This window comes from Alosa sapidissima, chromosome 21, assembly GCF_018492685.1.
Source record: "Alosa sapidissima isolate fAloSap1 chromosome 21, fAloSap1.pri, whole genome shotgun sequence".
Lineage (NCBI taxonomy): Eukaryota > Metazoa > Chordata > Actinopteri > Clupeiformes > Clupeidae > Alosa > Alosa sapidissima.
The window spans coordinates 13,579,372-13,603,452 of NC_055977.1; the positions used below are offsets into that span (position 1 = coordinate 13,579,372).

Genomic DNA, 24,081 nt, shown 5'->3' on the forward strand with positions numbered 1-24,081 from the left:
TCCATGACATACTATATAATGAATATACACTAGTACCAATGATTTCAGAGCACCTACGCAGTGTTCAAGAATCTTTGACTTTTTTTAGAGCGTGAGATGAATAAATGGGCATTGAATAAGCACAGTTGGCACACTCAAGCAAGCAGTAAAGCTAATAACTAGATATACACCAATTCTGCATTAAAATATATTTGTATTAATGTATTTTGGCAATTTTAAACTGCTACAACAAAATTCCATGACTTGTCCCAAAAATGGTAAAATTCCCTGACTTTCCATCTCTGGAATAGACTTTGTAAAATTCCATGATATTCCAGAAATTCATTGACCCGTGGGAACCCTGTACAAAAAAGACACATTTCCTCCTGTTTGTGGCGCCCCACCTGTCATGTCCCCATTCCCCACTATTGGGGCCCGTCCCACAATTTGAGAACCACTGCTCTAAAGTATATGCTTAGAACATTTTCAGGGGGAAAAAACCCTCATATCACACCCTTATAATAGCTTAAATGCAGTGATGGGCAAGCTACTTAGAAAATGTAGTGAGCTAAGCTACCAGTTACTCTATACTAAATAAAGCTTAACTACACAAAAGCTACCTCAAGACAAAATGTAGCAATCTAAGTTACATACATTTTGCAAAAGTAGTTTATTACATCAGTAGCTACTTCACATGAAAAATCACATGAACCAATAAAGTAAACCACCAAGTCAGTGCTATTTCATTGACCTAGCCAACTTAACTCAGTCATAACAGATACAGTAGGCTAACAAGTTCACCTTGATTTACACATAGGCTATCTCTTGGAGCCCATACAGTGTGCAGACCATCTCCTTCTCTCTGTGACACATTTTGTCTGGCACCTGTTACAACATATTTTGGATGTGCGCACCCGTCTCTACAAACACATGTAGGTTATAACATATGTACTGTTCAAAAATGATAGCCAAAATAAAATCAATTTGAGAAAAAAAGGCTCCACACAATAGCGAAAGGCAGGTAGGGCCTACTGAGAGTGTGCATAATTTAGCCCAATTTAGATTTGGGCATTTCTTAAAGCAACACCAAAGAGTTTTTTGTACCTTAAAATAATCTTTCCAAAATCGTTTCAGTGGTACATCAACTCGTAACAGGGTGAACGGCACTTCTGCATTCGCTTCGCGGCCTTCTATTGGCTATAACCGCACTATGCAAGTTTGGCTGAGTAGATCTCACATAGTAGCCTAAACCTGCCTACTACAAAGCTTGAGCAATGTTGCTGGGCAATGTTCCTCATTATTGTGGTTCTGGCTTGTACCCGTTTATATTGGGCAGCAATATATTTTCTGGAGAATGTATTCATCAGTAAGCAAATCGTCATGATCATCCAATCTGAATAAATGGAACTGGTTATGTGGTTGCCCAGTAACATTGTTTAAAAAGTTGCCCCCGTTTCATCACTTTAAGACACAGTATACTGTAACAGAACAAAATTACTACATTTTCTTTGAATAAATACATAGAGAATATGAAATATTGAATTGTAGTTTAATGTCATCACATTGGCTACAATTGCTCTCTCTAAATTTAGAGGAAGCCACGCCTCCCTTGCCTCCTTATAAGGAGGCACTACTTGACTGAAAGTCTGAAGTAAATTGGATGAGTATGGTAAGTTATGCAAGTGGACATGCTCACACAGACTGACAGACAGATAAAACGAATTACAAATCCCTCCCATTCATATCATGGGCAAGATAGAGTTGTCCTACAAGAACCATTTAATCAATTTCTCTTTCAACCCATTGTAGTAATTTATTTGGATATATTTAACAATAAATTTGAGTAACAAACTTGTTATCAACCTGATGTCATTGTTGGATTTTAACTATCATGTATTATTACATTTCCTTCACTAGTTTAAGAAATGGTTACATTGAACACACCTTTATGACAAGGTCAAGAAGTAGCCTACTAACTATTTTCCATTTTAAGAAATACTAACTATATTTCATTTTAATTATGTTTCAGACAAACGTGTCTGCCAAATACCGTAACCATAATCTATTTATATATATCATAATCAAATGGCTGAAACAGAAATTAATTGAGTAAATGAAATCTTAATAATTATTTTGCATTGTGCCTGACCTTGGGTGTCATTCAAACATCCAGGGTGGATGATAACACTTTCAGTGGGTGGTCTTGGTGGGATGTTCTTGGTGTCATTAAGGTTGGAATATTAGAACTATTGCACCTTTTCAGAAATCATGCACTGAATTTGTCAAGCTTCATGCCTGTCCTTGTGCATCTGTGCACCTCCTTATACATCTGTCTTTTCATTTTTTGATGATGACTTTGTTGCTCCTTTTAAATTAAAAGCAATAATTTTCTTGATGATCTGTTGATCTGGAAAATCCATAGCAATCACTCCAAGACAAGATGGACTATTTGAGTCATGTAAAAGCATCTCTAGATGGTGATCTATCACTGTGTTGAATTTCTTTGCTACTTTTTCCGGCATATCAAATATATTTGTAGAGCTGGTATCTGTGATAACCAAGTTACCAACACAATACTTTCCAGCTTGGCTGAGGTTTTCTGGTAGTTGTTCTTCCTTTGGTTTTCCATTATGAAAACTAAATGTGACGCCACTGGCAATCCCTAGATGAAAGGTTGAGCTTTGAAGCAAGACTATCTTGCCCCTTACCTGAGAAACTGAAGGTATGTTTGGTTCCTTCCACACATTTATGTCTTCACTAAACAGGTTGTTTACTAGGTGAACAGCATTTGTGTCAGGAGTAAGTCGTAAAAGCAAGGTTTCTAACTTCTGATAACTTAAAAATACTTTAAAAGTATTCAGAACATCTATGAACTTGACATATTTGAAGATATTTCCGATCTTGACATAAAGGGTGGTTTTATCAATAATCCCTGTCTTCAACTCCATATCAAAGAATCTCACACCAGCACTAAGCTGAGTTTGTAAATCAAGTTCCTGGCACCTGTAAAGGAGTAGCCCATCATAAGTGAGACTTTCATGTGTGCCTGGGATTGTAATGGAGTAGAGCCTCTTGTCATCAGCTAAGGATGCCATCCAGTTTATAGGATTCAGTGTTGGTGCTATCACTTTATCAGGATTTTCATTATTATTTTGGTCTCCTTGTCCTTCTTCAGGCTTTGGTTCTTTATTCTCATCTAGTTGTTGTCCTTCTTCAACCCCATGTTCTTTTCTCTCATCTGGCTGTTGTCCCTCTTCAGTTTCTGGTTCGTTATTCTCATCGGGTTGTTGTCCTTCGTCGTCTTGTTCTTTTCTCTCATCTAGTTGTTGGCCTTCACTCTCTAGCTCTTTTCCCTCTTCTGTTTGTCCTTCTTCAGTCTCTGGTTCTTCATGGGGTTGTTGTCCTTCTTCAGTGTCCAGTTCTTTATTCTCATCTGTTTCTTGTGCTTCACCATCTGGTTCTTTATTCTCATCTGGTTCTTGTCCTTCTTCAGTGTCCGGTTCTTTATTCTCATCTGTTTCTTGTGCTTCTCTGTCCGCTTCTTTATTCTCAACTGGTTCGTGTCCTTCTTCAGAGTCCAGTTCTTTATTCTCATCTGGTTCTTGTCCTTCTTCAGTGTCCGGTTCTTTATTCTCATCTGGTTCTTGTCCTTTTTCAGAGTCCGGTTCTATATTCTCATCTGGTTCTTGTCCTTCTTCAGCATTTGGTTCTTTATTCTCATCTGTTTCTTGTGCTTCATCGTCTGGTTCTTTATTCTCATCTGTTTTTTGTGCTTCACTGTCTGGTTCTTTATTCCTATCTTGGTCTTGTCCTTCTTCAGAGTCCAGTTCTTTATTCTCATCTGGTTCTTGTCCTACTCCAGGTTCTGGTTCTTTATTCTCATCTGGTTCTTGTCCTTTTTCAGCATTTGGTTCTTTATTCTCATCTGTTTCTTGTGCTTCATCATCTGGTTCTTTATTCTCATCTGTTTTTTGTGCTTCACTGTCTGGTTCTTTATTCGCATCTTGGTCTTGTCCTTCTTCAGAGTCCAGTTCTTTATTCTCATCTGGTTCTTGTCCTACTCCAGGTTCCGGTTCTATATTCTCATCTGGTTGTTGTCCTTCTTCAGCGTCTGGTTCTTTATTCTCATCTGTTTCTTGTGCTTCACTGTCTGGTTCTTTATTCTCATCTGTTTCTTGTGTTTCACCGTCCGGTTCTTTATTCTCAACTGGTTCTTGTCCTTCTTCAGCATTCGGTTCTTTATTCTCATCTGTTTCTTGTGCTTCACCGTCTGGTTCTTTATTCTCATCTTGTTCTTGTCCTTCTTCAGCGTCCGGTTCTTTATTCTCATCTGTTCCTTCTACTTCTGTGTCCGGTTCTTTATTCTCAACTGGTTCTTGTCCTTCTTTAGAGTCTGGTTCTTTATTCTCATCTGGTTCTTGTGCTTCATCATCTGGTTCTTTATTCTCATCTGTTTTTTGTGCTTCACTGTCTGGTTCTTTATTCGCATCTTGGTCTTGTCCTTCTTCAGAGTCCAGTTCTTTATTCTCATCTGGTTCTTGTCCTACTCCAGGTTCCGGTTCTATATTCTCATCTGGTTGTTGTCCTTCTTCAGCGTCTGGTTCTTTATTCTCATCTGTTTCTTGTGCTTCACTGTCTGGTTCTTTATTCTCATCTGTTTCTTGTGTTTCACCGTCCGGTTCTTTATTCTCAACTGGTTCTTGTCCTTCTTCAGCATTCGGTTCTTTATTCTCATCTGTTTCTTGTGCTTCACCGTCTGGTTCTTTATTCTCATCTTGTTCTTGTCCTTCTTCAGCGTCCGGTTCTTTATTCTCATCTGTTCCTTCTACTTCTGTGTCCGGTTCTTTATTCTCAACTGGTTCTTGTCCTTCTTTAGAGTCTGGTTCTTTATTCTCATCTGGTTCTTGTCCTTTTTCAGCATTTGGTTCTTTATTCTCATCTGTTTCTTGTGCTTTATCGTCTGGTTCTTTATTCTCATCTGTTTTTTGTGCTTCACTGTCTGGTTCTTTATTCGCATCTTGGTCTTGTCCTTCTTCAGAGTCCAGTTCTTTATTCTCATCTGGTTCTTGTCCTACTCCAGGTTCCGGTTCTTTATTCTCATCTGGTTCTTGTCCTTCTTCAGCGTCTGGTTCTTTATTCTCATCTGTTTCTTGTGCTTCACTGTCTGGTTCTTTATTCTCATCTGGTTCTTGTGTTTCACCGTCCGGTTCTTTATTCTCAACTGGTTCTTGTCCTTCTTCAGCATTCGGTTCTTTATTCTCATCTGTTTCTTGTCCTTTTTCAGCGTCCGGTTCTTTATTCTCATCTGTTCCTTCTACTTCTGTGTCCGGTTCTTTATTCTCAACTGGTTCTTGTCCTTCTTTAGAGTCTGGTTCTTTATTCTCATCTGGTTCTTGTCCTTCTTCTGTGTCTGGTTCTTTATTCTCATCTGGTTCTTGTCCTTCTTCAGAGTCTGGTTCTATATTATCATCTGGTTCTTGTCCTTCTTCAGTGTCCGGTTCTTTATTATCATCTGTTTCTTGTGCTTCTCCGTCCGGTTCTTTATTCTCATCTGGTTCTTGTCCTTCTTCAGAGTCTGGTTCTTTATTCTCATCTGGTTCTTGTTCTTCTTCAGCATCCGGTTCTTTATTCTCATCTGGTTCTTGTCCTTCTTCAGAGTCTGGTTCTTTATTCTCATCTGGTTCTTGTTCTTCTTCAGCATCCGGTTCTTTATTCTCATTTTGTTCTTGTCCTTCTTCAGAGCCTGGTTCTTTATTCTCCTCTGGTTCTTGTCTTTCTTCAGAGTCCAGTTCTTTATTCTCATCTGTTTCTTGTGCTTTACCATCCAGTTCTTTATTCTCATCTGGTTCTTGTCCTTCTTCAGCATCCGGTTCTTTATTCTCATCTTGTTCTTGTCCTTTTTCAGCGTCCGGTTCTTTATTCTCATCTGTTCCTTCTACTTCTGTGTCCGGTTCTTTATTCTCAACTGGTTCTTGTGCTTCTCCGTCCGGTTCTTTATTCTCAACTGGTTCTTGTCCTTCTTCAGAGTCCAGTTCTTTATTCTCATCTGGTTCTTGTCCTTCTTCAGAGTCTGGTTCTATATTCTCATCTGTTTCTTGTGCTTCTTCAGCATTCGGTTCTTTATTCTCATCTGTTTCTTGTGCTTCACTGTCTGGTTCTTTATTCGCATCTTGGTCTTGTCGTTCTTCAGAGTCCAGTTCTATATTCTCATCTGGTTCTTGTCCTACTCCAGGTTCCGGTTCTTTATTCTCATCTGGTTCTTGTGTTTCACCGTACGGTTCTTTATTCTCAACTGGTTCTTGTCCTTCTTCAGAGTCCAGTTCTTTATTCTCATCTGGTTCTTGTCCTTCTTCAGCGTCTGGTTCTTTATTCTCATCTGTTCCTTCTACTTCTGTGTCCGGTTCTTTATTCTCAACTGGTTCTTGTCCTTCTTTAGAGTCCGGTTCTTTATTCTCATCTGGTTCTTGTCCTTCTTCAGCATTCGGTTCTTTATTCTCATCTGTTTCTTGTGCTTCACCGTCTGGTTCTTTATTCTCTTCTTTGTCTTGTTCTTTTTCAGCGTCCGGTTCTTTATTCTCATCTGTTCCTTCTACTTCTGTGTCCGGTTCTTTATTCTCAACTGGTTCTTGTCCTTCTTCAGCATCCGGTTCTTTATTCTCATCTTGTTCTTGTCCTTTTTCAGCGTCCGGTTCTTTATTCTCATCTGTTCCTTCTACTTCTGTGTCCGGTTCTTTATTCTCAACTGGTTCTTGTCCTTCTTTAGAGTCCGGTTCTTTATTCTCATCAGGTTCTTGTCCTTCTTCAGCATTCGGTTCTTTATTCTCATCTGTTTCTTGTGCTTCACCGTCTGGTTCTTTATTCTCTTCTTTGTCTTGTTCTTTTTCAGCGTCCGGTTCTTTATTCTCATCTGTTCCTTCTACTTCTGTGTCCGGTTCTTTATTCTCAACTGGTTCTTGTCCTTCTTTAGAGTCTGGTTCTTTATTCTCATCTGGTTCTTGTCCTTCTTCCCTGTCTGGTTCTTTATTCTCATCTGGTTCTTGTCCTTCTTCAGAGTCTGGTTCTTTATTCTCATCTTGTTCTTGTCCTTCTTCAGCATCTGGTTCTTTATTCTCAACTTGTTCATGTCCTTCTTCAGAGTCCGGTTCTTTATTCTCATCTGGTTCTTGTCCTTCTTCAGCATCTGGTTCTTTATTCTCATCTTTTTCTTGTGCTTCACCGTCTGGTTCTTTATTCTCATCTTGTCTTGACTTGCCAGAGTCTTCTGTGTCTGGTTCTTTATTCTCATCTGTATCTTGTGCTTCACCATCTGGTTCTTTATTCTCAACTTGTTCATGTCCTTCTTCAGAGTCTGGTTCTTTATTCTCATCTGGTTGTTGTGCTTCACCGTCTGGTTCTTTATTCTCATCTGTGTCTTGTGCTTCACCACCCAGTTCTTTATTCTCATCTTGTTCTTTTCCTTCTTCAGAGTCTGGTTCTTTATTCTCCTCTGGTTCTTGTCCTTCTTCAGAATCCAGTTCTTTATTGTCATCTGGTTGTTGTCCTTCAGTGTCTGGATCTTTTTTCTCATCTGGTTGTTGTCCTCCTTCATTCTCTTCTTTATTCTCATTTGGTTGATGTCCTTCTCCAGGGTCTGGTTCTTTCTCATCTGGTTCCTGTTTTTCATCAGCCTCCTGTTCTTTACCGTCATCAGATGGTTCTTCGTCTTCAGTGTCTGGTTGTTTATCTTTATCAGGTTTATCATATTCTTCCACTTCATTCATAGATGTTACTGCCGTACCCTCTTCTTTTTCTTGTTCTTCTTCTGTTTGAGTATCTTGCTCAGTATATTCTGCCTCATCACTTTCAGCTATTCCTGTATTTTTGCAATTAAGATCAATGAGGGCTTTGATGAGTTCAGGCCCAGGAAAGTCCACTGCAACAATCCCCAAACAAACTGGATTGTATGTGTCTAAGAGCTTATCCAGCAGCCGGAACAGCAGTTTATTCATTTCTGCAGCTTCTTGTTCAGGAATTTGAAATCTATTCATAATTGTTATTTCTGTGTATACGAAATGATTGGGGCAAAACCTTTCAGCTTTTTTAAGGTTCTCTGGTAGTTGCTCCTCTTTTGGCTTACCTTCATTGAAGGTGAACGTGACTCCACTTGCAATACCCAGATTAAACATTGAGCTTTGTACTAAGACAATTTTCTCCCTGACCTGTCCCATTGAAGGGATATTTGGCACTTTCCATACATCTGGATCTTGATTGAAAAGGTCTATTACCATGTGAACAGCAGACATCTCAGGTGTAACTCGCAGAAGCACTGTCTCTGACCTGTGGACACTTAGAAATTCCTTCAAAGTCTCCAAGACATCTGTAAATTCTAATAAATGGACACCTCCAGTTTTGACATACAGGGTTCCTTTTTTGATTAAGCCCTTCTTAACTTGTACATCAAAATATCTCACACCAGCTATAAGCTGGTTTTCTAAGCTCCATGCCTGGTGCTGGTACCAGATGATTCCTCTTTCAGTCAGGCTTTCGTGAGTTCCTGGGATGGTCATAGACGATAAGCTTAGGTTATTAGGAAGGGCAGCCATCCAGTCTGTCCGTATGATTAAAGGATCAAGCTCAGAGCGCTTATTGAAAGGTAGAGCATCACAGTTGAAAATGGATACCCTATGAGTGAAAACGAAAATGGTCCTTTTTAATAAATATGATATACAGACTTACATGCATGCATTTGCAGAGAGCCAGCATTGGAATTCATGCAGAAAAAAACATAATGTAACAGAATTGTATTGCAGGAGTTGTTAGGAGTTACATCATAAAAATGTATTTTCCTGGCTGTTTTGTCAATACTTATAAAGTCTAATGTACTATGTAAACACAATATATCCCCATAGTTGCCACGCTTGTAGCAGCCAATAACATTATAACAGACAATATTGTAATAACTGCCAAGCATAATAATTTTGGCCATTTTTAATGTAATTAAGTCCCACTTGCCAATAATGTAATAAAATGTCTGAACCAATAATGTAATAACTTTTTTTCCAATAATGTGATAAGTTATTACGTACTGAATGTACTAATAAAATATACTAATACCACTCTATTTATTGGATATAAAGTGTCACACTTTCATGGTACACTTACACTTACATTTGTCTCTTTTAAATACCTGGGGGTTTAAGACCTGACCATACACTTACAAACACAATCTCCCTCTTCCTTAGGACTGTATTTATTAGGGCCCAAACAACGCAGGTACTTTAAATTTCGCTCCTGTGTACAGGGGGTCATAACAATGTCAAATTAGGTATACCTGATGTCAAGATGTTTCTGATTTTAAATTGCCAAGTATTTTTTTTAAATGTTGATATGTAATGTGCGTAAATGGCCATATGATTAATTTGAATATCTCACTTCATAAACAGGACATGTGTCATACATTAACCATGCATTGCTTGGCATGGCTCAAACTTCACAGGTTATTGATTGTTATGGTAATGATGATCTTCACATCGTCAAAATGCAGGTCTAGGTGAGCACCATCATATGGCAACAGAAAGAATGGCTATTTCACTGGTGTCACGTGATCCATTTTGACTCACTTCTACTAGACGGTTCATCAGAGAAAGACACCGGTCTTATATCTACCATACCTAGATTTTTCATCAGATTTTTTTTTAGATTTAGTGTAGATGAACTCAAAGGTGTCCTGCTTTTATATTATTACCCCAACACCCCAAAATATAGCTGTAAATGGCGATGATGAGACCGTGTTTTATTACACAGGGAATATTATGTAGATTTAGATGAATCCATTTTCCTTATATTCAGGCCATTCAGGAAGCAGAGAAACAGAGTGTCTTTTAAAATTGATCCCCAACCTGGCTTTCTGATGCTGAAGCTGGGTCTCTGTCTTATGCTAAATCTGACTCTTTGTCTGATGCTCAATCTCACACTCTGTCTTAGCCTGAACCTGGGATTCTAGTTAACCCTGAAGTCAGACTATGGCTAACTATGGCTGACATGGCATCAGAAATCTTGTTAAGAATTACTGATTTATCTCTCAATCTATAGATATGTGAGTCTAAATTGTCTCTTATTTCGTGAACTGTCTACACCATCTCATCCCAACCCATACTTAACCCTTAAAGGAGTACCGTCTCACTGGTGTGACAGGAATGTTGAGAAATGAACGTTCTAAAGAATATCTGGGTTCATTGAATTCAACATAGAATTTTAGAACCTTCAATTGTTGCGGAACTTAGAACGTTCAAAAACCTAGTCCTTTAAGGGTTAAGAGAAGAGAATGACTGCTCCATTAGCGTTCCAACAGTGGTCTCAGCAGACATATAAAAGAGTTATTATGACCGCCGCGCAGCGAAGCGGCGGTCATATAGGTTTAGTCAGATTTTTTTTTTTTTTTTTTTTTGTTTTTCTTTTTCGCATGCCCAAATTTCCGTCAATGAGTCCCGGGACACTGAAAGACCGGGGTACACGAAACTTGGTGGGCATGTAACCCCACATGGATAGCATGGAACCATCGTTTTTCGTTTTGATCTGTAGCCCCCCCGCTGGACTGGACCCCCCGAAAGGAGGGTAGGGCAGACACAGTTTTCTGTGAATATCTGGAAAACCGTAGGGTTTAGGAGGACCATTTTTTTTTGTATGTTGATCTCAAGGGGCCATGTCAACCCATTCCATAACCACTCATTTCATGTATAGCGCCACCTAGTTAAACACAAAAAAGTAAAAATGAGGTGTTGTAATTGAAGGTATCTGTGACCTAACATAGTCAAAACTGCACGAAATTGGAAGTGTAGGATCATTATGACACCCTCTGTATGCACGCCAAGTTTCGTGGAATTCCGTTCATGGGGGGCCACACAATAAATTAATTTATGTTACTATACACCAACTGGCCTGTAGGTGGCCGGAGACAGTTTTCTGTGAATATCTCGAGAACCGTAGGGCCAAGGAGGTCCACCTTTTTTATGTATGTTGGTCTTAAGGGGGCATGTCAACCCATCCCATTACCACTTATTTCATGTATAGCGCCACCTAGTTAAAAATTAAAAAGCAAAAAATTTGGTGTTTTCATCACAATATCTCTGGCTGACAAGGTCAAAACTGCACGAAATTAAAAGTGTAGGATCATTATGACACCCTCCGAATGCATGCCAAGTTTTGAGTACTTTCGTTCATGGGGGGCCTTACAATAAAATAATTTATGTGTACATTTAGTGACGTACACCAACAAGGATTCCCGGGACACTGAAAGACCGGGGTACACGAAACTTGGTGGGCATGTACCCCCACATGGATAGCATGGAACCGTCATTCTTCGTTTTGATCTGTAGCCCCCCCCCCCCCCGCTGGACTGGACCCCCCGAAAGGAGGGTAGGGCAGACACAGTTCTCTGTGAATATCTTGAGAACTGTAGGGCCTAGGATGACCAATTTTTTCCATATGTTTGCCTCCAGGAGTCATGTTAACCCATTCCATGTGCACACATGTGCATAAACAGATACACACGCACACACATACATTTACAGTAATCATACGTATGACACATACTCACACAGTAGACATATGTACGCATGCATGCACATGCACAAACACACATACGCAGGCAAACACACAAGCACGCACATACACACACACACACACACCCACACACATAAACATAAATTTGTACACGCACACATGCACACAATTCAAGAATTTTTCCCGTCATCTACTCCCTGAATTTTTGGTCATTGATACCCGGGACACCGAACCACCGGGGTACATGAAATTTGGTGGGTATGTAGCCCCACTAGACTTTTACGGAAAAATTTCATTTCGTCCCCGGGGACCACCACCACCCCCCCCCCCCCCCCCCCCTCGTGCTGGGCCACAGTTTTTCCTAAATAACTACCTGAACCGTGGCACTGAGGATGAAGAATCTTTTATGGTATGTTGGTCTCAAGGGCCCACATCAACCTGGCTCATAATCACTCATTTGTGATTTGCACCCCCACCCCCCGGTAAAAAATGAAAATGCAATATTCTGCTTTAATCGCCCCTATCTTCAGTTAAGATGTTCAGAACTGCACCAAATTTTATGTGTATAATTGACCTGGCATTCTCCGGGGGTATGCCAAGTTTCGTAGAATTTCATCCATGGGGGGGGTCTAAAAAAATTAGGTTATGTGTACATTTAGTGACTGTACACTCATTGGCCTGTAAATGGCGGTGCACACATATACACATGCACACACACAGGCACCCACATACTATCGGTATTAGAACGGCCGATACATAATTACAAATTCAGTAGGATTAAAAGAAAGCCAAAATAAATATTCATCATCATCATCATGGCTGCATTTTCAGTATTGGCGAGAAGTAGTCGTTTGTCCACTAGATGGCGCATCGTTGCAGTGAGACGTAATTTTGTTGGAAGTTAAAAGTGGGTTGGAAAAAACAATGGACGCTTCATACAAGGACTGTAATTTACCGCAGCAAACATCTAATAAGGATAGGACAATGTTCACATGAAGTGTAATTCCCATTTCTTCTTGAAGCCGAAATAAATCTGAGGATGTTTATCGGACATGCTTGGTTTTTACTGCAGGTACGTTAATCTTGTAATATCAATAAGGACCTAGGTAATGTTATCGTTAGCGTTGGTTGAGTGATGGAGGCATTTGATTGATTGCATTTGTAGAAAACTATAAATGCGGTTATACCAAGCAAATGTATAGCAGCACTGTTTGTATCTTTCGACTGTCATTTATTGCACTTGCTACAAAATCATTCTGTGCAATGGAAGATTTACCAACGTTACACCGGTCTGATACAGTTTTGCCTATACATGCGTGAGACTGAGACGCCTGTTTATTTTGTTTTAAGTGCGTGCAGGGTGTGAGAGGGGAATCGATGTGCTTTGATTACAGCTTGGTAGTTGTAGTCTGTGAAATTAAAAAGCACGTGTGTGTGAAGTATCCAAACAATGACACCTTCATTTCATTATGGCTGCTTTAGCAAAACACCTTAAGCTACTGTGTAGTGGGTCCCATTTAGAAGTGGCTACTTCATTCGCGCTTTCCTTGACTCATGGAGCTGCGTGAATGTTATTACAACTTTTCGCCACGATATGACAGTTTAAGTCCGCTTGATACTGTAAGGCGTAAGCCATTGGTTTCCAAAGGAGATTTTATTTGTGTCGCCAGCATAGCCTATTGACAATTTATGTTGTAAATAGGCCTACCTTATAATCCTACCTGTAGCTTATGGAAGCTACGTAACAGCTTTCTATTAGGATCTAGTTTGTTAGTTACCGTTTTGTCATAACTCCCTGATGCATTTTTGCATTTAGAATAGCCAGAGCGTGTATATCTCAATCGGAAAATTAAACAATATCGGGTGCCTATGGACTAGGCTGGGTGAACCCAGCCTGATCTGCCCGGTATTTATTTTTTGATTTCTTAAAAGATTGAGCTTGGTCTGATGAAAGCCAGACTAGCCATGGACCTCAGTTAAACAATGCAAGGGAACATGAATCAGCCTATATTTGCACGAACAATAACGGACAAAAGCTCTTCAACTTTGGCCCGTTAAAATGTGTATGAACAGTCTAGCGACGCATTTCATCAAGGCCCATTTGGACATGTCAGTTATTTGCACCACTGGTTAGATGTAAAACAGCATTTCGTTTCAGACTAGGCTACTGTTACTTAATTTGTGCATCAACAATAACGTTTCAGACTACTGTTACTTAATTTGTGCATTGACAATAAAGTATTACATGAACTAAAGATGACTAAAATCTTATGTAGAAGAAGAAACATTCACAAAAAATCCATCCATCCAAAAATGACCTTTGTTTTTGATAGCTGTTGAAAACGGCATGGAACTGACAGAGATGTTTTTGTTTATAAATACATAAAAAAAAAAAAAATAAATAAATAAATAAATAAATAACATTATGCTGATACCTTTTGCTTTTCCCAAATACAATGTAGCCTACAGGTGTAAGTGACCTTTCATCAATCCAGTTGCAATGGATGAACTGTGATGAACTGCCCTACTTGTGATTGTTTAGAGATTTTAAAGGTTTTATAACAATGCTACATCTTCTTTGGTTATTCTACAATCTATTCACCTTTTCAGCACCAGTAGGCTACTTTCTGTGCAGCAGCACACACACACTCAGGCATGCCAAACAAGCATACACAAAAGTTTCAAGAGTGGGGGATGGAGTAAAATATGGAGACAAATTGAAGTGTGATTTATTTTCGCGGAACGGATGTACAGGACTGAGCGGCGGTCATATTTTGTACCGCTATGCGGTACATCTAGTTTAGTAAAGACCACCAATGGATTCTGGATTCTGCTCAGTCTTGTAGCCTCTGGGCAAAGTTAAGGACATCTACTGGAAGAAGTAATGAGAGAATGTATGTAGGTGTGTTTGTGTGTGTGTGTGGTCAGGTCAGCTCATATTTTGAAAGACCCAATAGTAAGACTAAGTGCCAGGGGAAGTCTGACACTTTATATCCAACTAGGCATACCATAGCGGCACATGGTATGACCATCGCACAATGTTGCCACCTGCTGCACACAGCAAAAAAGCACACTTCTCAAGTTCTCTCACGTTTTGATTGACAAATTAAATTGATATGTCATTAAGGATATTGCCCTGAGCTGGTTCTCAAATTACTTAAAAAACAGAGAACAATATGTATCAGTTAATGGTTATAATTCTACCAAGTCCAGAATTATTCATGGGGTGCCACAGGGATCTATTCTGGGCCCGTTATTGTTTCTGATCTATATAAATGACCTAGCCATGACCTGTGAACAGCTTCTTCCTGTATTATTTGCTGATGATACTAATCTTATAGCAACTCATAATGATTTTTTTTTTTGATTGACAGTGTAAATGATGAATTATCTGTTATTTCTAAATGGTTTCAACTTAATAAGTTAACGTTAAATGTGAAGAAATGTAACTTTGTGATCTTTTGCAGTACAAATAAGTCGTACCCCAAAGAGTTAGCTCTTTGGGGTACGAAGAAGGATGTATTTGCCGTTTTGCCAACCGGATACGGATATGGTCGTAGCGCTGGCCTATTGAATGCCTAGGCAGTTTGAAAGACAATTCTCTGCCCGCCCCTTGGATTAAGCGAGGTGAATGGTTCGATACCAGACTATACATTTCAATGATATAGGATGGCCCGCCAGGCTAGCAAATACATCCTTCTTCGAAAGGAATAACTTAAGTGCATTGTGTTGCTCAACTTTCAAAGAAAAGCACAAGTCCAACTCCTCCAAAGTTGACGCCAACGCCGATTCAAACAACCGCTCTTCGTTCGCCATAACCACCTTCCCTGTTGTTCACCGTCGTAGGACTGTTGTCATCCTTTTAAGCCCGCCTTAAGACTCTCTAACAAAATAAAGCGCTGTGATTGGATGACGTCCACGGCATCAGCCAATAGAAATTCCTATGGTTTGCTACTAGACGTACAGGCTGAGCAAATTAATTTGCCGCCGCTAAGGTGCATCTAGATTTCTAGGCTACCCGAAAACGCCATCGCTGTCTAAATGAAAGGCACAGCTATAAAATATTTTGTTATTTTCACCTGCGAGCATTGTTGTGTAAACAGAGCCTGACTTCGAAGCTGTTAATTTAAGGTACAAAATGTGCATAGTGCTGCTTTAAATGTTCTCCTTGATAACTCAAACAGTGTTTAACAATGCAAAATAACAACACAGTCTGAACAGTTTGAACATCAGCTTCAAGCGTGTTTTTGTGTGTGTGTTTGTATGAGTGTGGGCCTGTGTGTATATGTGTATGTCTGTAATAACAATATACCTCTCTCTCTTTCTCTCTATTGCTCTGTGTGTGTGTGTGTGTGTGTGTGTGTGTGTGTGTGTGTGTGTGTGTGTGTGCGTGCATGCGTGCGTGCATGTGTGCTTGTTTTTATGTGCCAGTGTATGTGTGTGTGTCTGTGCCTGTGTGTGTGTGTGTGTGTATGTGTGTATGTAGGTTAATGTGTGTGCATGCATATTTGTGCCAATATGTGTGTGTGTGTGTGGTGTAGACGTGGTCCCTAGGGAACAATAGCTTACTTTCCTCATCAGATAGTGGGACCTACATGCCCACCAAGTTTCTAGCTAGCATTTAGTTAAAAAAATGAACCCAATCTCTAACATTTCTATGTTCTGGTGTTTGTGTGGTCAGGTCTTAAAGCAGGTATTTAATTAAAAAATACAATAGTAAAGGTGTGCCGTGTAAGTGTGACACTTTATCAAATAAACTTTATCTTTATCTTTAACTTTATCAAATAAATAGAATGATATTAGTATATTATTATGACCGCCGCGCAGCGAAGCGGCGGTCATATAGGTTTAGTCAGATTTCTTTTTTTCTTTCTTTTTTTTAATTTTTTTTTTTTTTTTTTCGCATGCCCAAATTTCCGTCAATGAGTCCCGGGACACTGAAAGACCGGGGTACACGAAACTTGGTGGGCATGTAACCCCACATGGATAGCATGGAACCATCGTTTTTCGTTTTGATCTGTAACCCCCCCGCTTGACTGGACCCCCCGAAAGGAGGGTAGGGCAGACACAGTTTTCTGTGAATATCTCGAAAACCGTGGGGTTTAGGAGGACCATTTTTTTTTTGTATGTTGATCTCAAGGGGCCATGTACGCTTGCATGCACAGGCACATACGCAGGCACAAACACAAGCACGCACGCACACACACACACACACACACACACACACACACACACACACACACTCACTCACTCACACACACACACACACACACACACATAACATAAACATAACACAAACAATCAAGAATTTCTCAGAATTATAAACAGGCAAGATGGAGGTGGGGTTGTATAAAATGAATTTTACATGTGAAATCTATGAACTAATCATGTTTTGGTACTTGTTGTCTAGCAGATACCAGTGAGAATTGAGTGTGGATAATGCAATTTAGTGAGACAGTTAGAATCATATAGGCCTTTCAGCGTGATTTCTTTTTGTGGAAAAAATGTGCTGGACTGGGCGGCGGTCATATTTTGTACCGCTCTGCGGTACATCTAGTTACATTATCATGTAGGTTTAGTCAGATTTTTTTAGTCAGATTTTTTTTTTTTCGCATGTCCAAATTTCCGTCAAGGATTCCCGGGACACTGAAAGACCGGGGTAGACGAAACTTGGTGGGCATGTAACCCCATATGGATAGCATGGAACCATCGTTTTTCGTTTTGATCTGTAGCCCCCCCGCTGGACTGCACCCCCCGAAAGGAGGGTAGGGCAGACACAGTTTTCTGTGAATATCTCGAGAACCGTAAGGTTTAGGAGGACCATTTTTTTTTTGTATGTTGATCTCAAGGGGCCATGTCAACCCATTCCATAACCACTCATTAACTAGGTGCGCCTCCTAGTTAAACACAAAAAAGTAAAAATTAGGTGTTGTAATCGCAGGTATCTGTGACCTAACATAGTCAAAACTGCACGAAATTGGAAGTGTAGGATCATTATGACACCCTCTGAATGCACGCCAAGTTTCGTGGAATTCCGTTCATGGGGGGTCACACAATAAATTAATTTATGTTACTATACACCAACTGGCCTGTAGGTGGCCGGAGACAGTTTTCTGTGAATATCTCGAGAACAGTAGGGCCTAGGAGGTCCACCTTGTTTTTGTATGTTGGTCTTAAGGGGGCATGTCAACCCATCCCATTACCACTTATTTCATGTATAGCGCCACCTAGTTAAAAATTAAAAAGCAAAACATTAGGTGTTTTCATCACAATATCTCTGGCTGACATGGTCAAAACTGCACGAAATTGAAAGTGTAGGATCATTATGACACCCTCCGAATGCATGCCAAGTTTTGTGAACTTTCGTTCATGGGGGGCCTTACAATAAAATAATTTATGTGTACATTTAGTGACCGTACACCAACAAGGATTCCCGGGACACTGAAAGACCGGGGTACACGAAACTTGGTGGGCATGTAACCCCACATGGATAGCATGGAACCATCGTTTTTCGTTTTGATCTGTAGCCCCCCCCGCTGTACTGGACCCCCCGAAAGGAGGGTAGGGCAGACACAGTTTTCTGTGAATATCTTGAGAACCGTAGGGCCTAGGATGACCAATTTTTTCCGTATGTTTGCCTCCAGGGGTCATTTTAACCACATGTGCATAAACAGATACACACGCACACACATACATTCACAGTAATCATACGTATGACACATACTCACACAGTAGACATATGTACGCATGCATGCACATGCACAAACACACATACCAGGCAAACACACAAGCACGCACACACACACACACACACACACACACACACATAAACATAAACGTGTACACGCACACATGCACACAATTCAAGAATTTCTCAGAATTATGAACAGGCAAGATGGGGGTGGGGTTGTATAAAATTAATTTTACCTGTGCAATCTATGAACTAATCATGTTTTGGTACTTGTTGTGTAGCAGATACCAGTGAGAATTGAGTGTGGATAATGCAATTTAGTGAGACAGTTAGAATCATATAGGCCTTTCAGCGTGATTTATTTTTGTGGAAAAAATGTGCTGGACTGGGCGGCGGTCATATTTTGTACTGCTCTGCGGTACATCTAGTTATTTACACAAACGTATTACATTATCGGTAAAAAGTTATTATATTATTGGTTCAGACATTTTATTACTTTATTGGCCGCCATTATGTTATTGGATGCTTGACACGCTGCACTGTTCTGACGCTTCTTGTTAACACACATGGAAAAGCTCAAATATGTAAATTTGCACTGATACCTACATGAATAAAATAAAGGACCACTTGTAGAATGCCATTGCACTTGTTTCCTTAAATGTGTCCAAAGCTGGAAGTCTGTGCAACAATAAAACATATGATTATTAAAGCTGTTATAATAAATGTATATTAATAATGCATGTATGTAGGTACTGTACATAGGCCTATGTATACAGATATGTATAAGGGTTTACTTTAGGCAACCCAATCATAGTCTGGAATAATTTTCCATCAGTAATATAATTTGTTTCAATGAATCTATACATTTGGATACAGAACAAGTGTCTGAAGTAGTCATCAACAACATTAACACACTTAAATGAATCATTCATCACATTATGGATATCTGTTTCATATTATGTCATGATGAAATGACAATCAATGTAAACTTACAGTTTTCAGTTTTCACCAACTGTAGTAAATATTTGCAGAGTTCACTCTTACAAACCTACAATTGAACAATTAATAATGCATTTAGCGACAAACCAGCTGTCAATAGAGACTACTTATGTAACCTATTGCACACTACTTGGAAAGTAGTGGCTTGTCTTTTTATCAATCAGCTAGCAATGATATATTCCAAAAGTAAATGTTAACTTGTTACTTCCTTGTTAATTGTCACTTGTTTATTTGATATGCGGTCACATATCTAACATATGGCATAAGGCTTCCTATTTCATATATTTCTTGACAATATGGCAATTCAACATGGTGACCAAGATTTCAATGTCCAATCAATGTGCTAGATCCAAATTGATCATTTAAGTGTAAATCAAATAAAATATTAAGTTTAAATCTAATAAAATACTCACTTGATAACTTGTAGTCATCTCTTGTATGACTCTCATTAAGAGGAGATAGTTTAATGCTCCGTGCTCACATCACTCTCTGTGCTCATGTCCCTCTCTCCGTTCACACTCTTTGCATTCACACACACACACACACACACACACACACACACATACACACACACTAAATTATTCTTATGAAGTGGCAGTTGAAACATTTGCATTGAGAGTTATATCATCTTAATCAACCCAGTCGGAAGGTTCAGCAATGTTGACCTATGAAAATACCATAGTGAAGGCTAACCTCAATTGCTAGGCTTGTGAAGAGAATAATGTTTTCACCTGTAAATAGTCTAGACTACTGACAATAAATTGTAGTCTGATTGGCATTTCTGTTCTTTCATACGCTCAGCCAGACATTTAAGTTGTATAATTAAAGCAAATGAGGTCAACGTGTGTGGGCTGAGGAGCCTTCCATGCCCAACAGACCTCGAGACTCGGTAACAGGCTTTAGACATGTGAGAAGGCGATTCAGTGCGATGCTTATTCTTGCTGCTCAGCAGATAACGGTCTTAACAGGACTACCGGTGGCGATGGGCACTTCGAGAGCAGCACAGTGTTGCGCTTCTCTTCGCAAGACTCTATAAAACTCAGGTTCTGGTTGAAATGGCACCATGTTAACGGATAATCTTAGCTAATTGCAAAACCTTTCATTTTATCACGCCAACTTGAAATTCTACAGGTCGCTAAAATGTCTTTAAAGACGTTGCCATTGCTGGTTATGAACCTCGGAGGGGAAATGCTTTACGTTTTGGATCAACGTCTTCAAGCTCCGAATATCCCAGAGGATAAATCGCAAAAGGGTAAAGACATAGGATTTTGTTTTGAGAATTATGCCACTTTGAAGTAAAATCGACGTTCTAGATGGCCGGTTCAGTTAATCCCTGAAAGTACTACATGTAGCATGTTTGTAAGTGTAGCGTCCCTTCTTGAACCTCACGACATCCCAATTTCTCACTCAGGAAATATCTTGGAAGTAAGTAATTGGTGACGGAGTCATAGCATCAATTAAACTCAAAATCAGTGTTTGCTCGTGAATAACGGTAGGTGGCCAACTGAAATACCCCGCACACGCTCAGAGCAGTAGATAATCCCAGTTGCTCAGTGCGTCTAGCTGCTCCAGAGCTGCTAAGAGAAGTGATCAAGTGACGTGGCTGTAGTGTCGTTTGGAGTTCCCACAGCGTCCTTGGTTTGCGTCAGAGCGCAGGCTAGGCCTATCAGAAAGATAGCATTCACACTCGTTTTAATTCAGTGTCTCACCCCAATATATTTGCATTGAATGAATTATGTTTATTCAATCTTTGCTTATTTTGCAGCGGGTATTTGGTCAGAGGATGACAGAAAAAGAGGTACATAGGTCGTCCCACTGTCCATGTAGCTTGTTACCATCTTGATAGTTTGTGAGAATCCCATGGTGTTATACCCAGATGAACAGTGTATTAGATAAGCGAATGTATTTTACATTAGAGGATAGTCCTGCAGAAATGTAATTTCCCCAAATCAAAAGCATCCCAGATTATTATCCCGGTTAGTGTATTCTAGTGTTTCAAATCCTTTAACTGTCAAATGTAATAGTAAATATGTAGCTTAGTTGAAATTAGAACTATGTAATTATATTACGGATGTCCTCTCTGTCGTTTATGTAGATACGGTATTAGCAGATTTCTCTATGCCAGTTGACACCATTGAAACTACTGAGTTGCAGTATTCTGTTCATGTAGTTCACTTCATAATTAACTATTTAGGTTTGCCAAAAAGCTATCATTAACACACCTACTGAGTCATGTTGTCATTATTGGCTCTGCCTGCAGTGATGAGTGATATCATTAGTACCATGTTCAACAAGCCCTTTATGGAGGAACTGTTGAGGCCCCAGGATATTTACTCTCATAGGGCAATGAGGACTCTTTTGACACGCATAGCGCACGCATCAATCATGAGGCTCAACCCTGCCAGCATGGATAAGGTATGTATGTCTGTCCGATACCTCTACATCTGCTCTATCAGTAATATCACAACTTTGAGGTCAAATGTCTATGACGTCTAATGACAGACACAGGTATACAGACAGAAAGAAGAGACCTATAAAATTATATTTTTGTTGCACGAATATCAAGTGTCAAATGCAAGATAGTTGACAGTGTTTTATATAAGATTGTGCATGCATGCTTACATGATTTTGTCATTTTGAAGCAACCAAAGGAGAAGTTTACTACAACCTACTCGTTTGAACCCAACTATATAGTACATGTAAAGTCTATGGTTTTGTACTATATGCTGTAAACTTAGTCCAAAAGTTAACCCTCTTTTGCACCTATTGTCCATTACAAAACATTCACTGCTGCAAACTAATAATTTTACTGTTTCTTCACTGTTTATTTAACCCATTCAGTTGTATGACCTGATGATCATGGCATTCAAATATCAAGTGCAACTCTGTCCAAGGCCCCGTGATTTACTGCTAGTGACACTTAATCACATTGACACTATTAAGAGTTTTGTAAGACACAACCCCAGGCTCTCCAACCAGATAGATGAGGCGCAACGACAATTAATTGAGGTACTTGTGAAATCTGTCAAATCACTGTCATTGTCATTTCACTATGAGCTCACACATATAGACTTGCCGATAAGACTGAAACAACCTAATAATATGGTTCAGGATGTCTTTTTCTCTATTCAAGGTTGAAATGGAGGACTTTAAAGAGATAACAATATTGTACCGCCATGTCGTAATTATATAAAATTACTGTCGAAGGGCTAAAATGTCATGTCTACTGTAGAGGAGTATTATGTCATTACAAATTTGATTCAAGTTTCATGCTCCTCTTTGTAGATGTATAAACCTTTGACTGATGGGGAGTTTCATCTTATCAGACAAACCCTACTAATCTTTCTGCAAGACATGCATGTTAGGGTAAGTTTTATGTCATATGGCCAAAAGATTTTTTTGGTTTATGGACAATGTTTAACTGAGACATTGAGACACTGAGAAAGTGACTGTCAGCAGGTACAGGTCAGCAGGAAGCTCAGAAAAAAAAGTAATTTTGAGGTCAGATACTGTTAATCAAGACTGCTTATACACCTACATTTCCACATGTTTTGATCTGCTTTAAGGTGTCAGTGTTTCTCAGAGAGAAGCTGCAGAATGCCAATGGCCACTTTGTGCTGAGCACCTCCGGGCCTGTACCTCAAGGCTCAGATGTTCCCGGCCTAATCAGGTAATCTCAGATTGGCTTGGGGGAAGGAAGTGACTGAGTTTATGAAGCTGGCATATATCTGACACAGTAAACTCTCTGGCGTCACGGTAACAAGTGCACGGCGTTCTCGATCTGCAGATTAGTCAATGGCCAATGTATTATTCAACATTTAACCTTTATAGGGAAGGTTTTACTTTTTGAACAATGTTGATAGGCAACCCCATAACCAGTTCCATGTATGTAGGAATAATCATGCAAAAACAAATAAATTCAAATAGTAAAATTAAGTCAAAGTCAATCAATAGGAATGTGTCAAAACCACAATGGTCAGGAACATTGGGCAACAACATTGCGTCAGAAAAAAAGGGACCGCACTTTGCATATATGTGTTTTATTGCACAAACACATATATGCAAAGTGCGGTCCCTTTTTTTCTGAGTTAACATTTTTGGCCAAGTTTGGCCAAGCACTCTCAAACTGAGTGAAGCCTGCTCCTACCATATACTTTATCAACAACATTGCGTAACAAAGTTGCTTTGTCTTTTATCAGCTTCACAGTCATGTAATAGCTTTTTTCTCTGCACAGGTTATTTAACAATCAGGGTAAAGAGGTGAAACGATGTGAGTTCCCCAGTGGTGGGACCTACACCAGCCCTGTACGTGAGGGCTCCTTCGATATGGCTGGGGACCGAGTCACTCGACTGGGCACCAACATGTACATAAATGCTCATTTTCAACTTTGTTTCTATCTGACATCAATGTTTATTGTTTGAAGAGTATTCTATTGGGCCATTTAAAATACCTTAACACCTTGAGATATTTGTTGTACGTTTGAAAAATGCCTGTTGTGTGTAATGTGACTCAAGAACCCTTTTTTATTTGTTTGTTTGTTGTGATACTATTCATTATGAGCAGGTACAGTGAGTCAGCAGAAAATACACAGACCTCAGGATCTCCCAAATTCAAGCAGAACTCCCAGGTACATAGACAGTTTTCTGGAGTCACTAACCACTCCCTGACCTAATCTATCCAATTCAATTGAATTGGTCTATAGCAGGGCTTTTTCACTACAAATTGTGACCCAGGGTTCACCATTCTGAGTAACAGGAAAACCTGTTGTAGGGTGGGAGGTTTAAAAAATTGTGATTCCTGCAGTGAAACTACATTACTGAATACATGGTCAGGGACCACCTGCAATGCACAGACCACCAGGGGCATACAG

The 24,081-nt window shown here is 39.6% G+C and overlaps 3 protein-coding genes across 14 annotated transcripts in view; 1 reads left to right on the forward strand and 2 right to left on the reverse strand.

Annotated features, from left to right (window-relative positions):
• oscp1a (organic solute carrier partner 1a) overlaps window positions 1-24,081 on the forward strand; it is a 30,514-nt gene that overhangs the window by 3,882 nt on the left and 2,551 nt on the right. For 3 of the 12 annotated variants that reach the window (XM_042076325.1, XM_042076322.1, XM_042076326.1), the window contains 7 exons: window positions 1,572-1,648; window positions 20,976-21,625; window positions 22,052-22,219; window positions 22,496-22,576; window positions 22,777-22,880; window positions 23,446-23,574; window positions 23,775-23,838. In XM_042076325.1, the coding sequence (XP_041932259.1) occupies window positions 21,443-21,625; window positions 22,052-22,219; window positions 22,496-22,576; window positions 22,777-22,880; window positions 23,446-23,574; window positions 23,775-23,838 (729 nt within the window). In that variant the 5' untranslated portion in view covers window positions 1,572-1,648; window positions 20,976-21,442. Of the gene's footprint in view, window positions 1-796; window positions 912-1,571; window positions 1,649-18,617; window positions 20,463-20,975; window positions 21,626-22,051; window positions 22,220-22,495; window positions 22,577-22,776; window positions 22,881-23,445; window positions 23,575-23,774; window positions 23,839-24,081 lie in introns of those variants that run through there. The other 9 variants (XM_042076331.1, XM_042076332.1, XM_042076323.1 and 6 more) reach the window with 8 other exon arrangements.
• Window positions 2,198-5,438, reverse strand: LOC121696161 (spore wall protein 2-like; the record flags this gene model as incomplete). The annotated part of the gene is made up of 1 exon (XM_042077491.1): window positions 2,198-5,438. A coding segment is annotated over one exon (3,138 nt), but the record flags the coding sequence as incomplete, so codon positions are not given.
• Window positions 6,175-7,696, reverse strand: LOC121695487. Its single transcript, XM_042076383.1, has 2 exons — window positions 7,103-7,696; window positions 6,175-6,322 (listed from the first exon to the last, which is right to left on the reverse strand). Exons 1-2 carry the CDS (start codon window positions 7,664-7,666, stop codon window positions 6,203-6,205), a joined length of 684 nt encoding a protein of 227 aa, XP_041932317.1. The 5' UTR covers window positions 7,667-7,696; the 3' UTR covers window positions 6,175-6,202.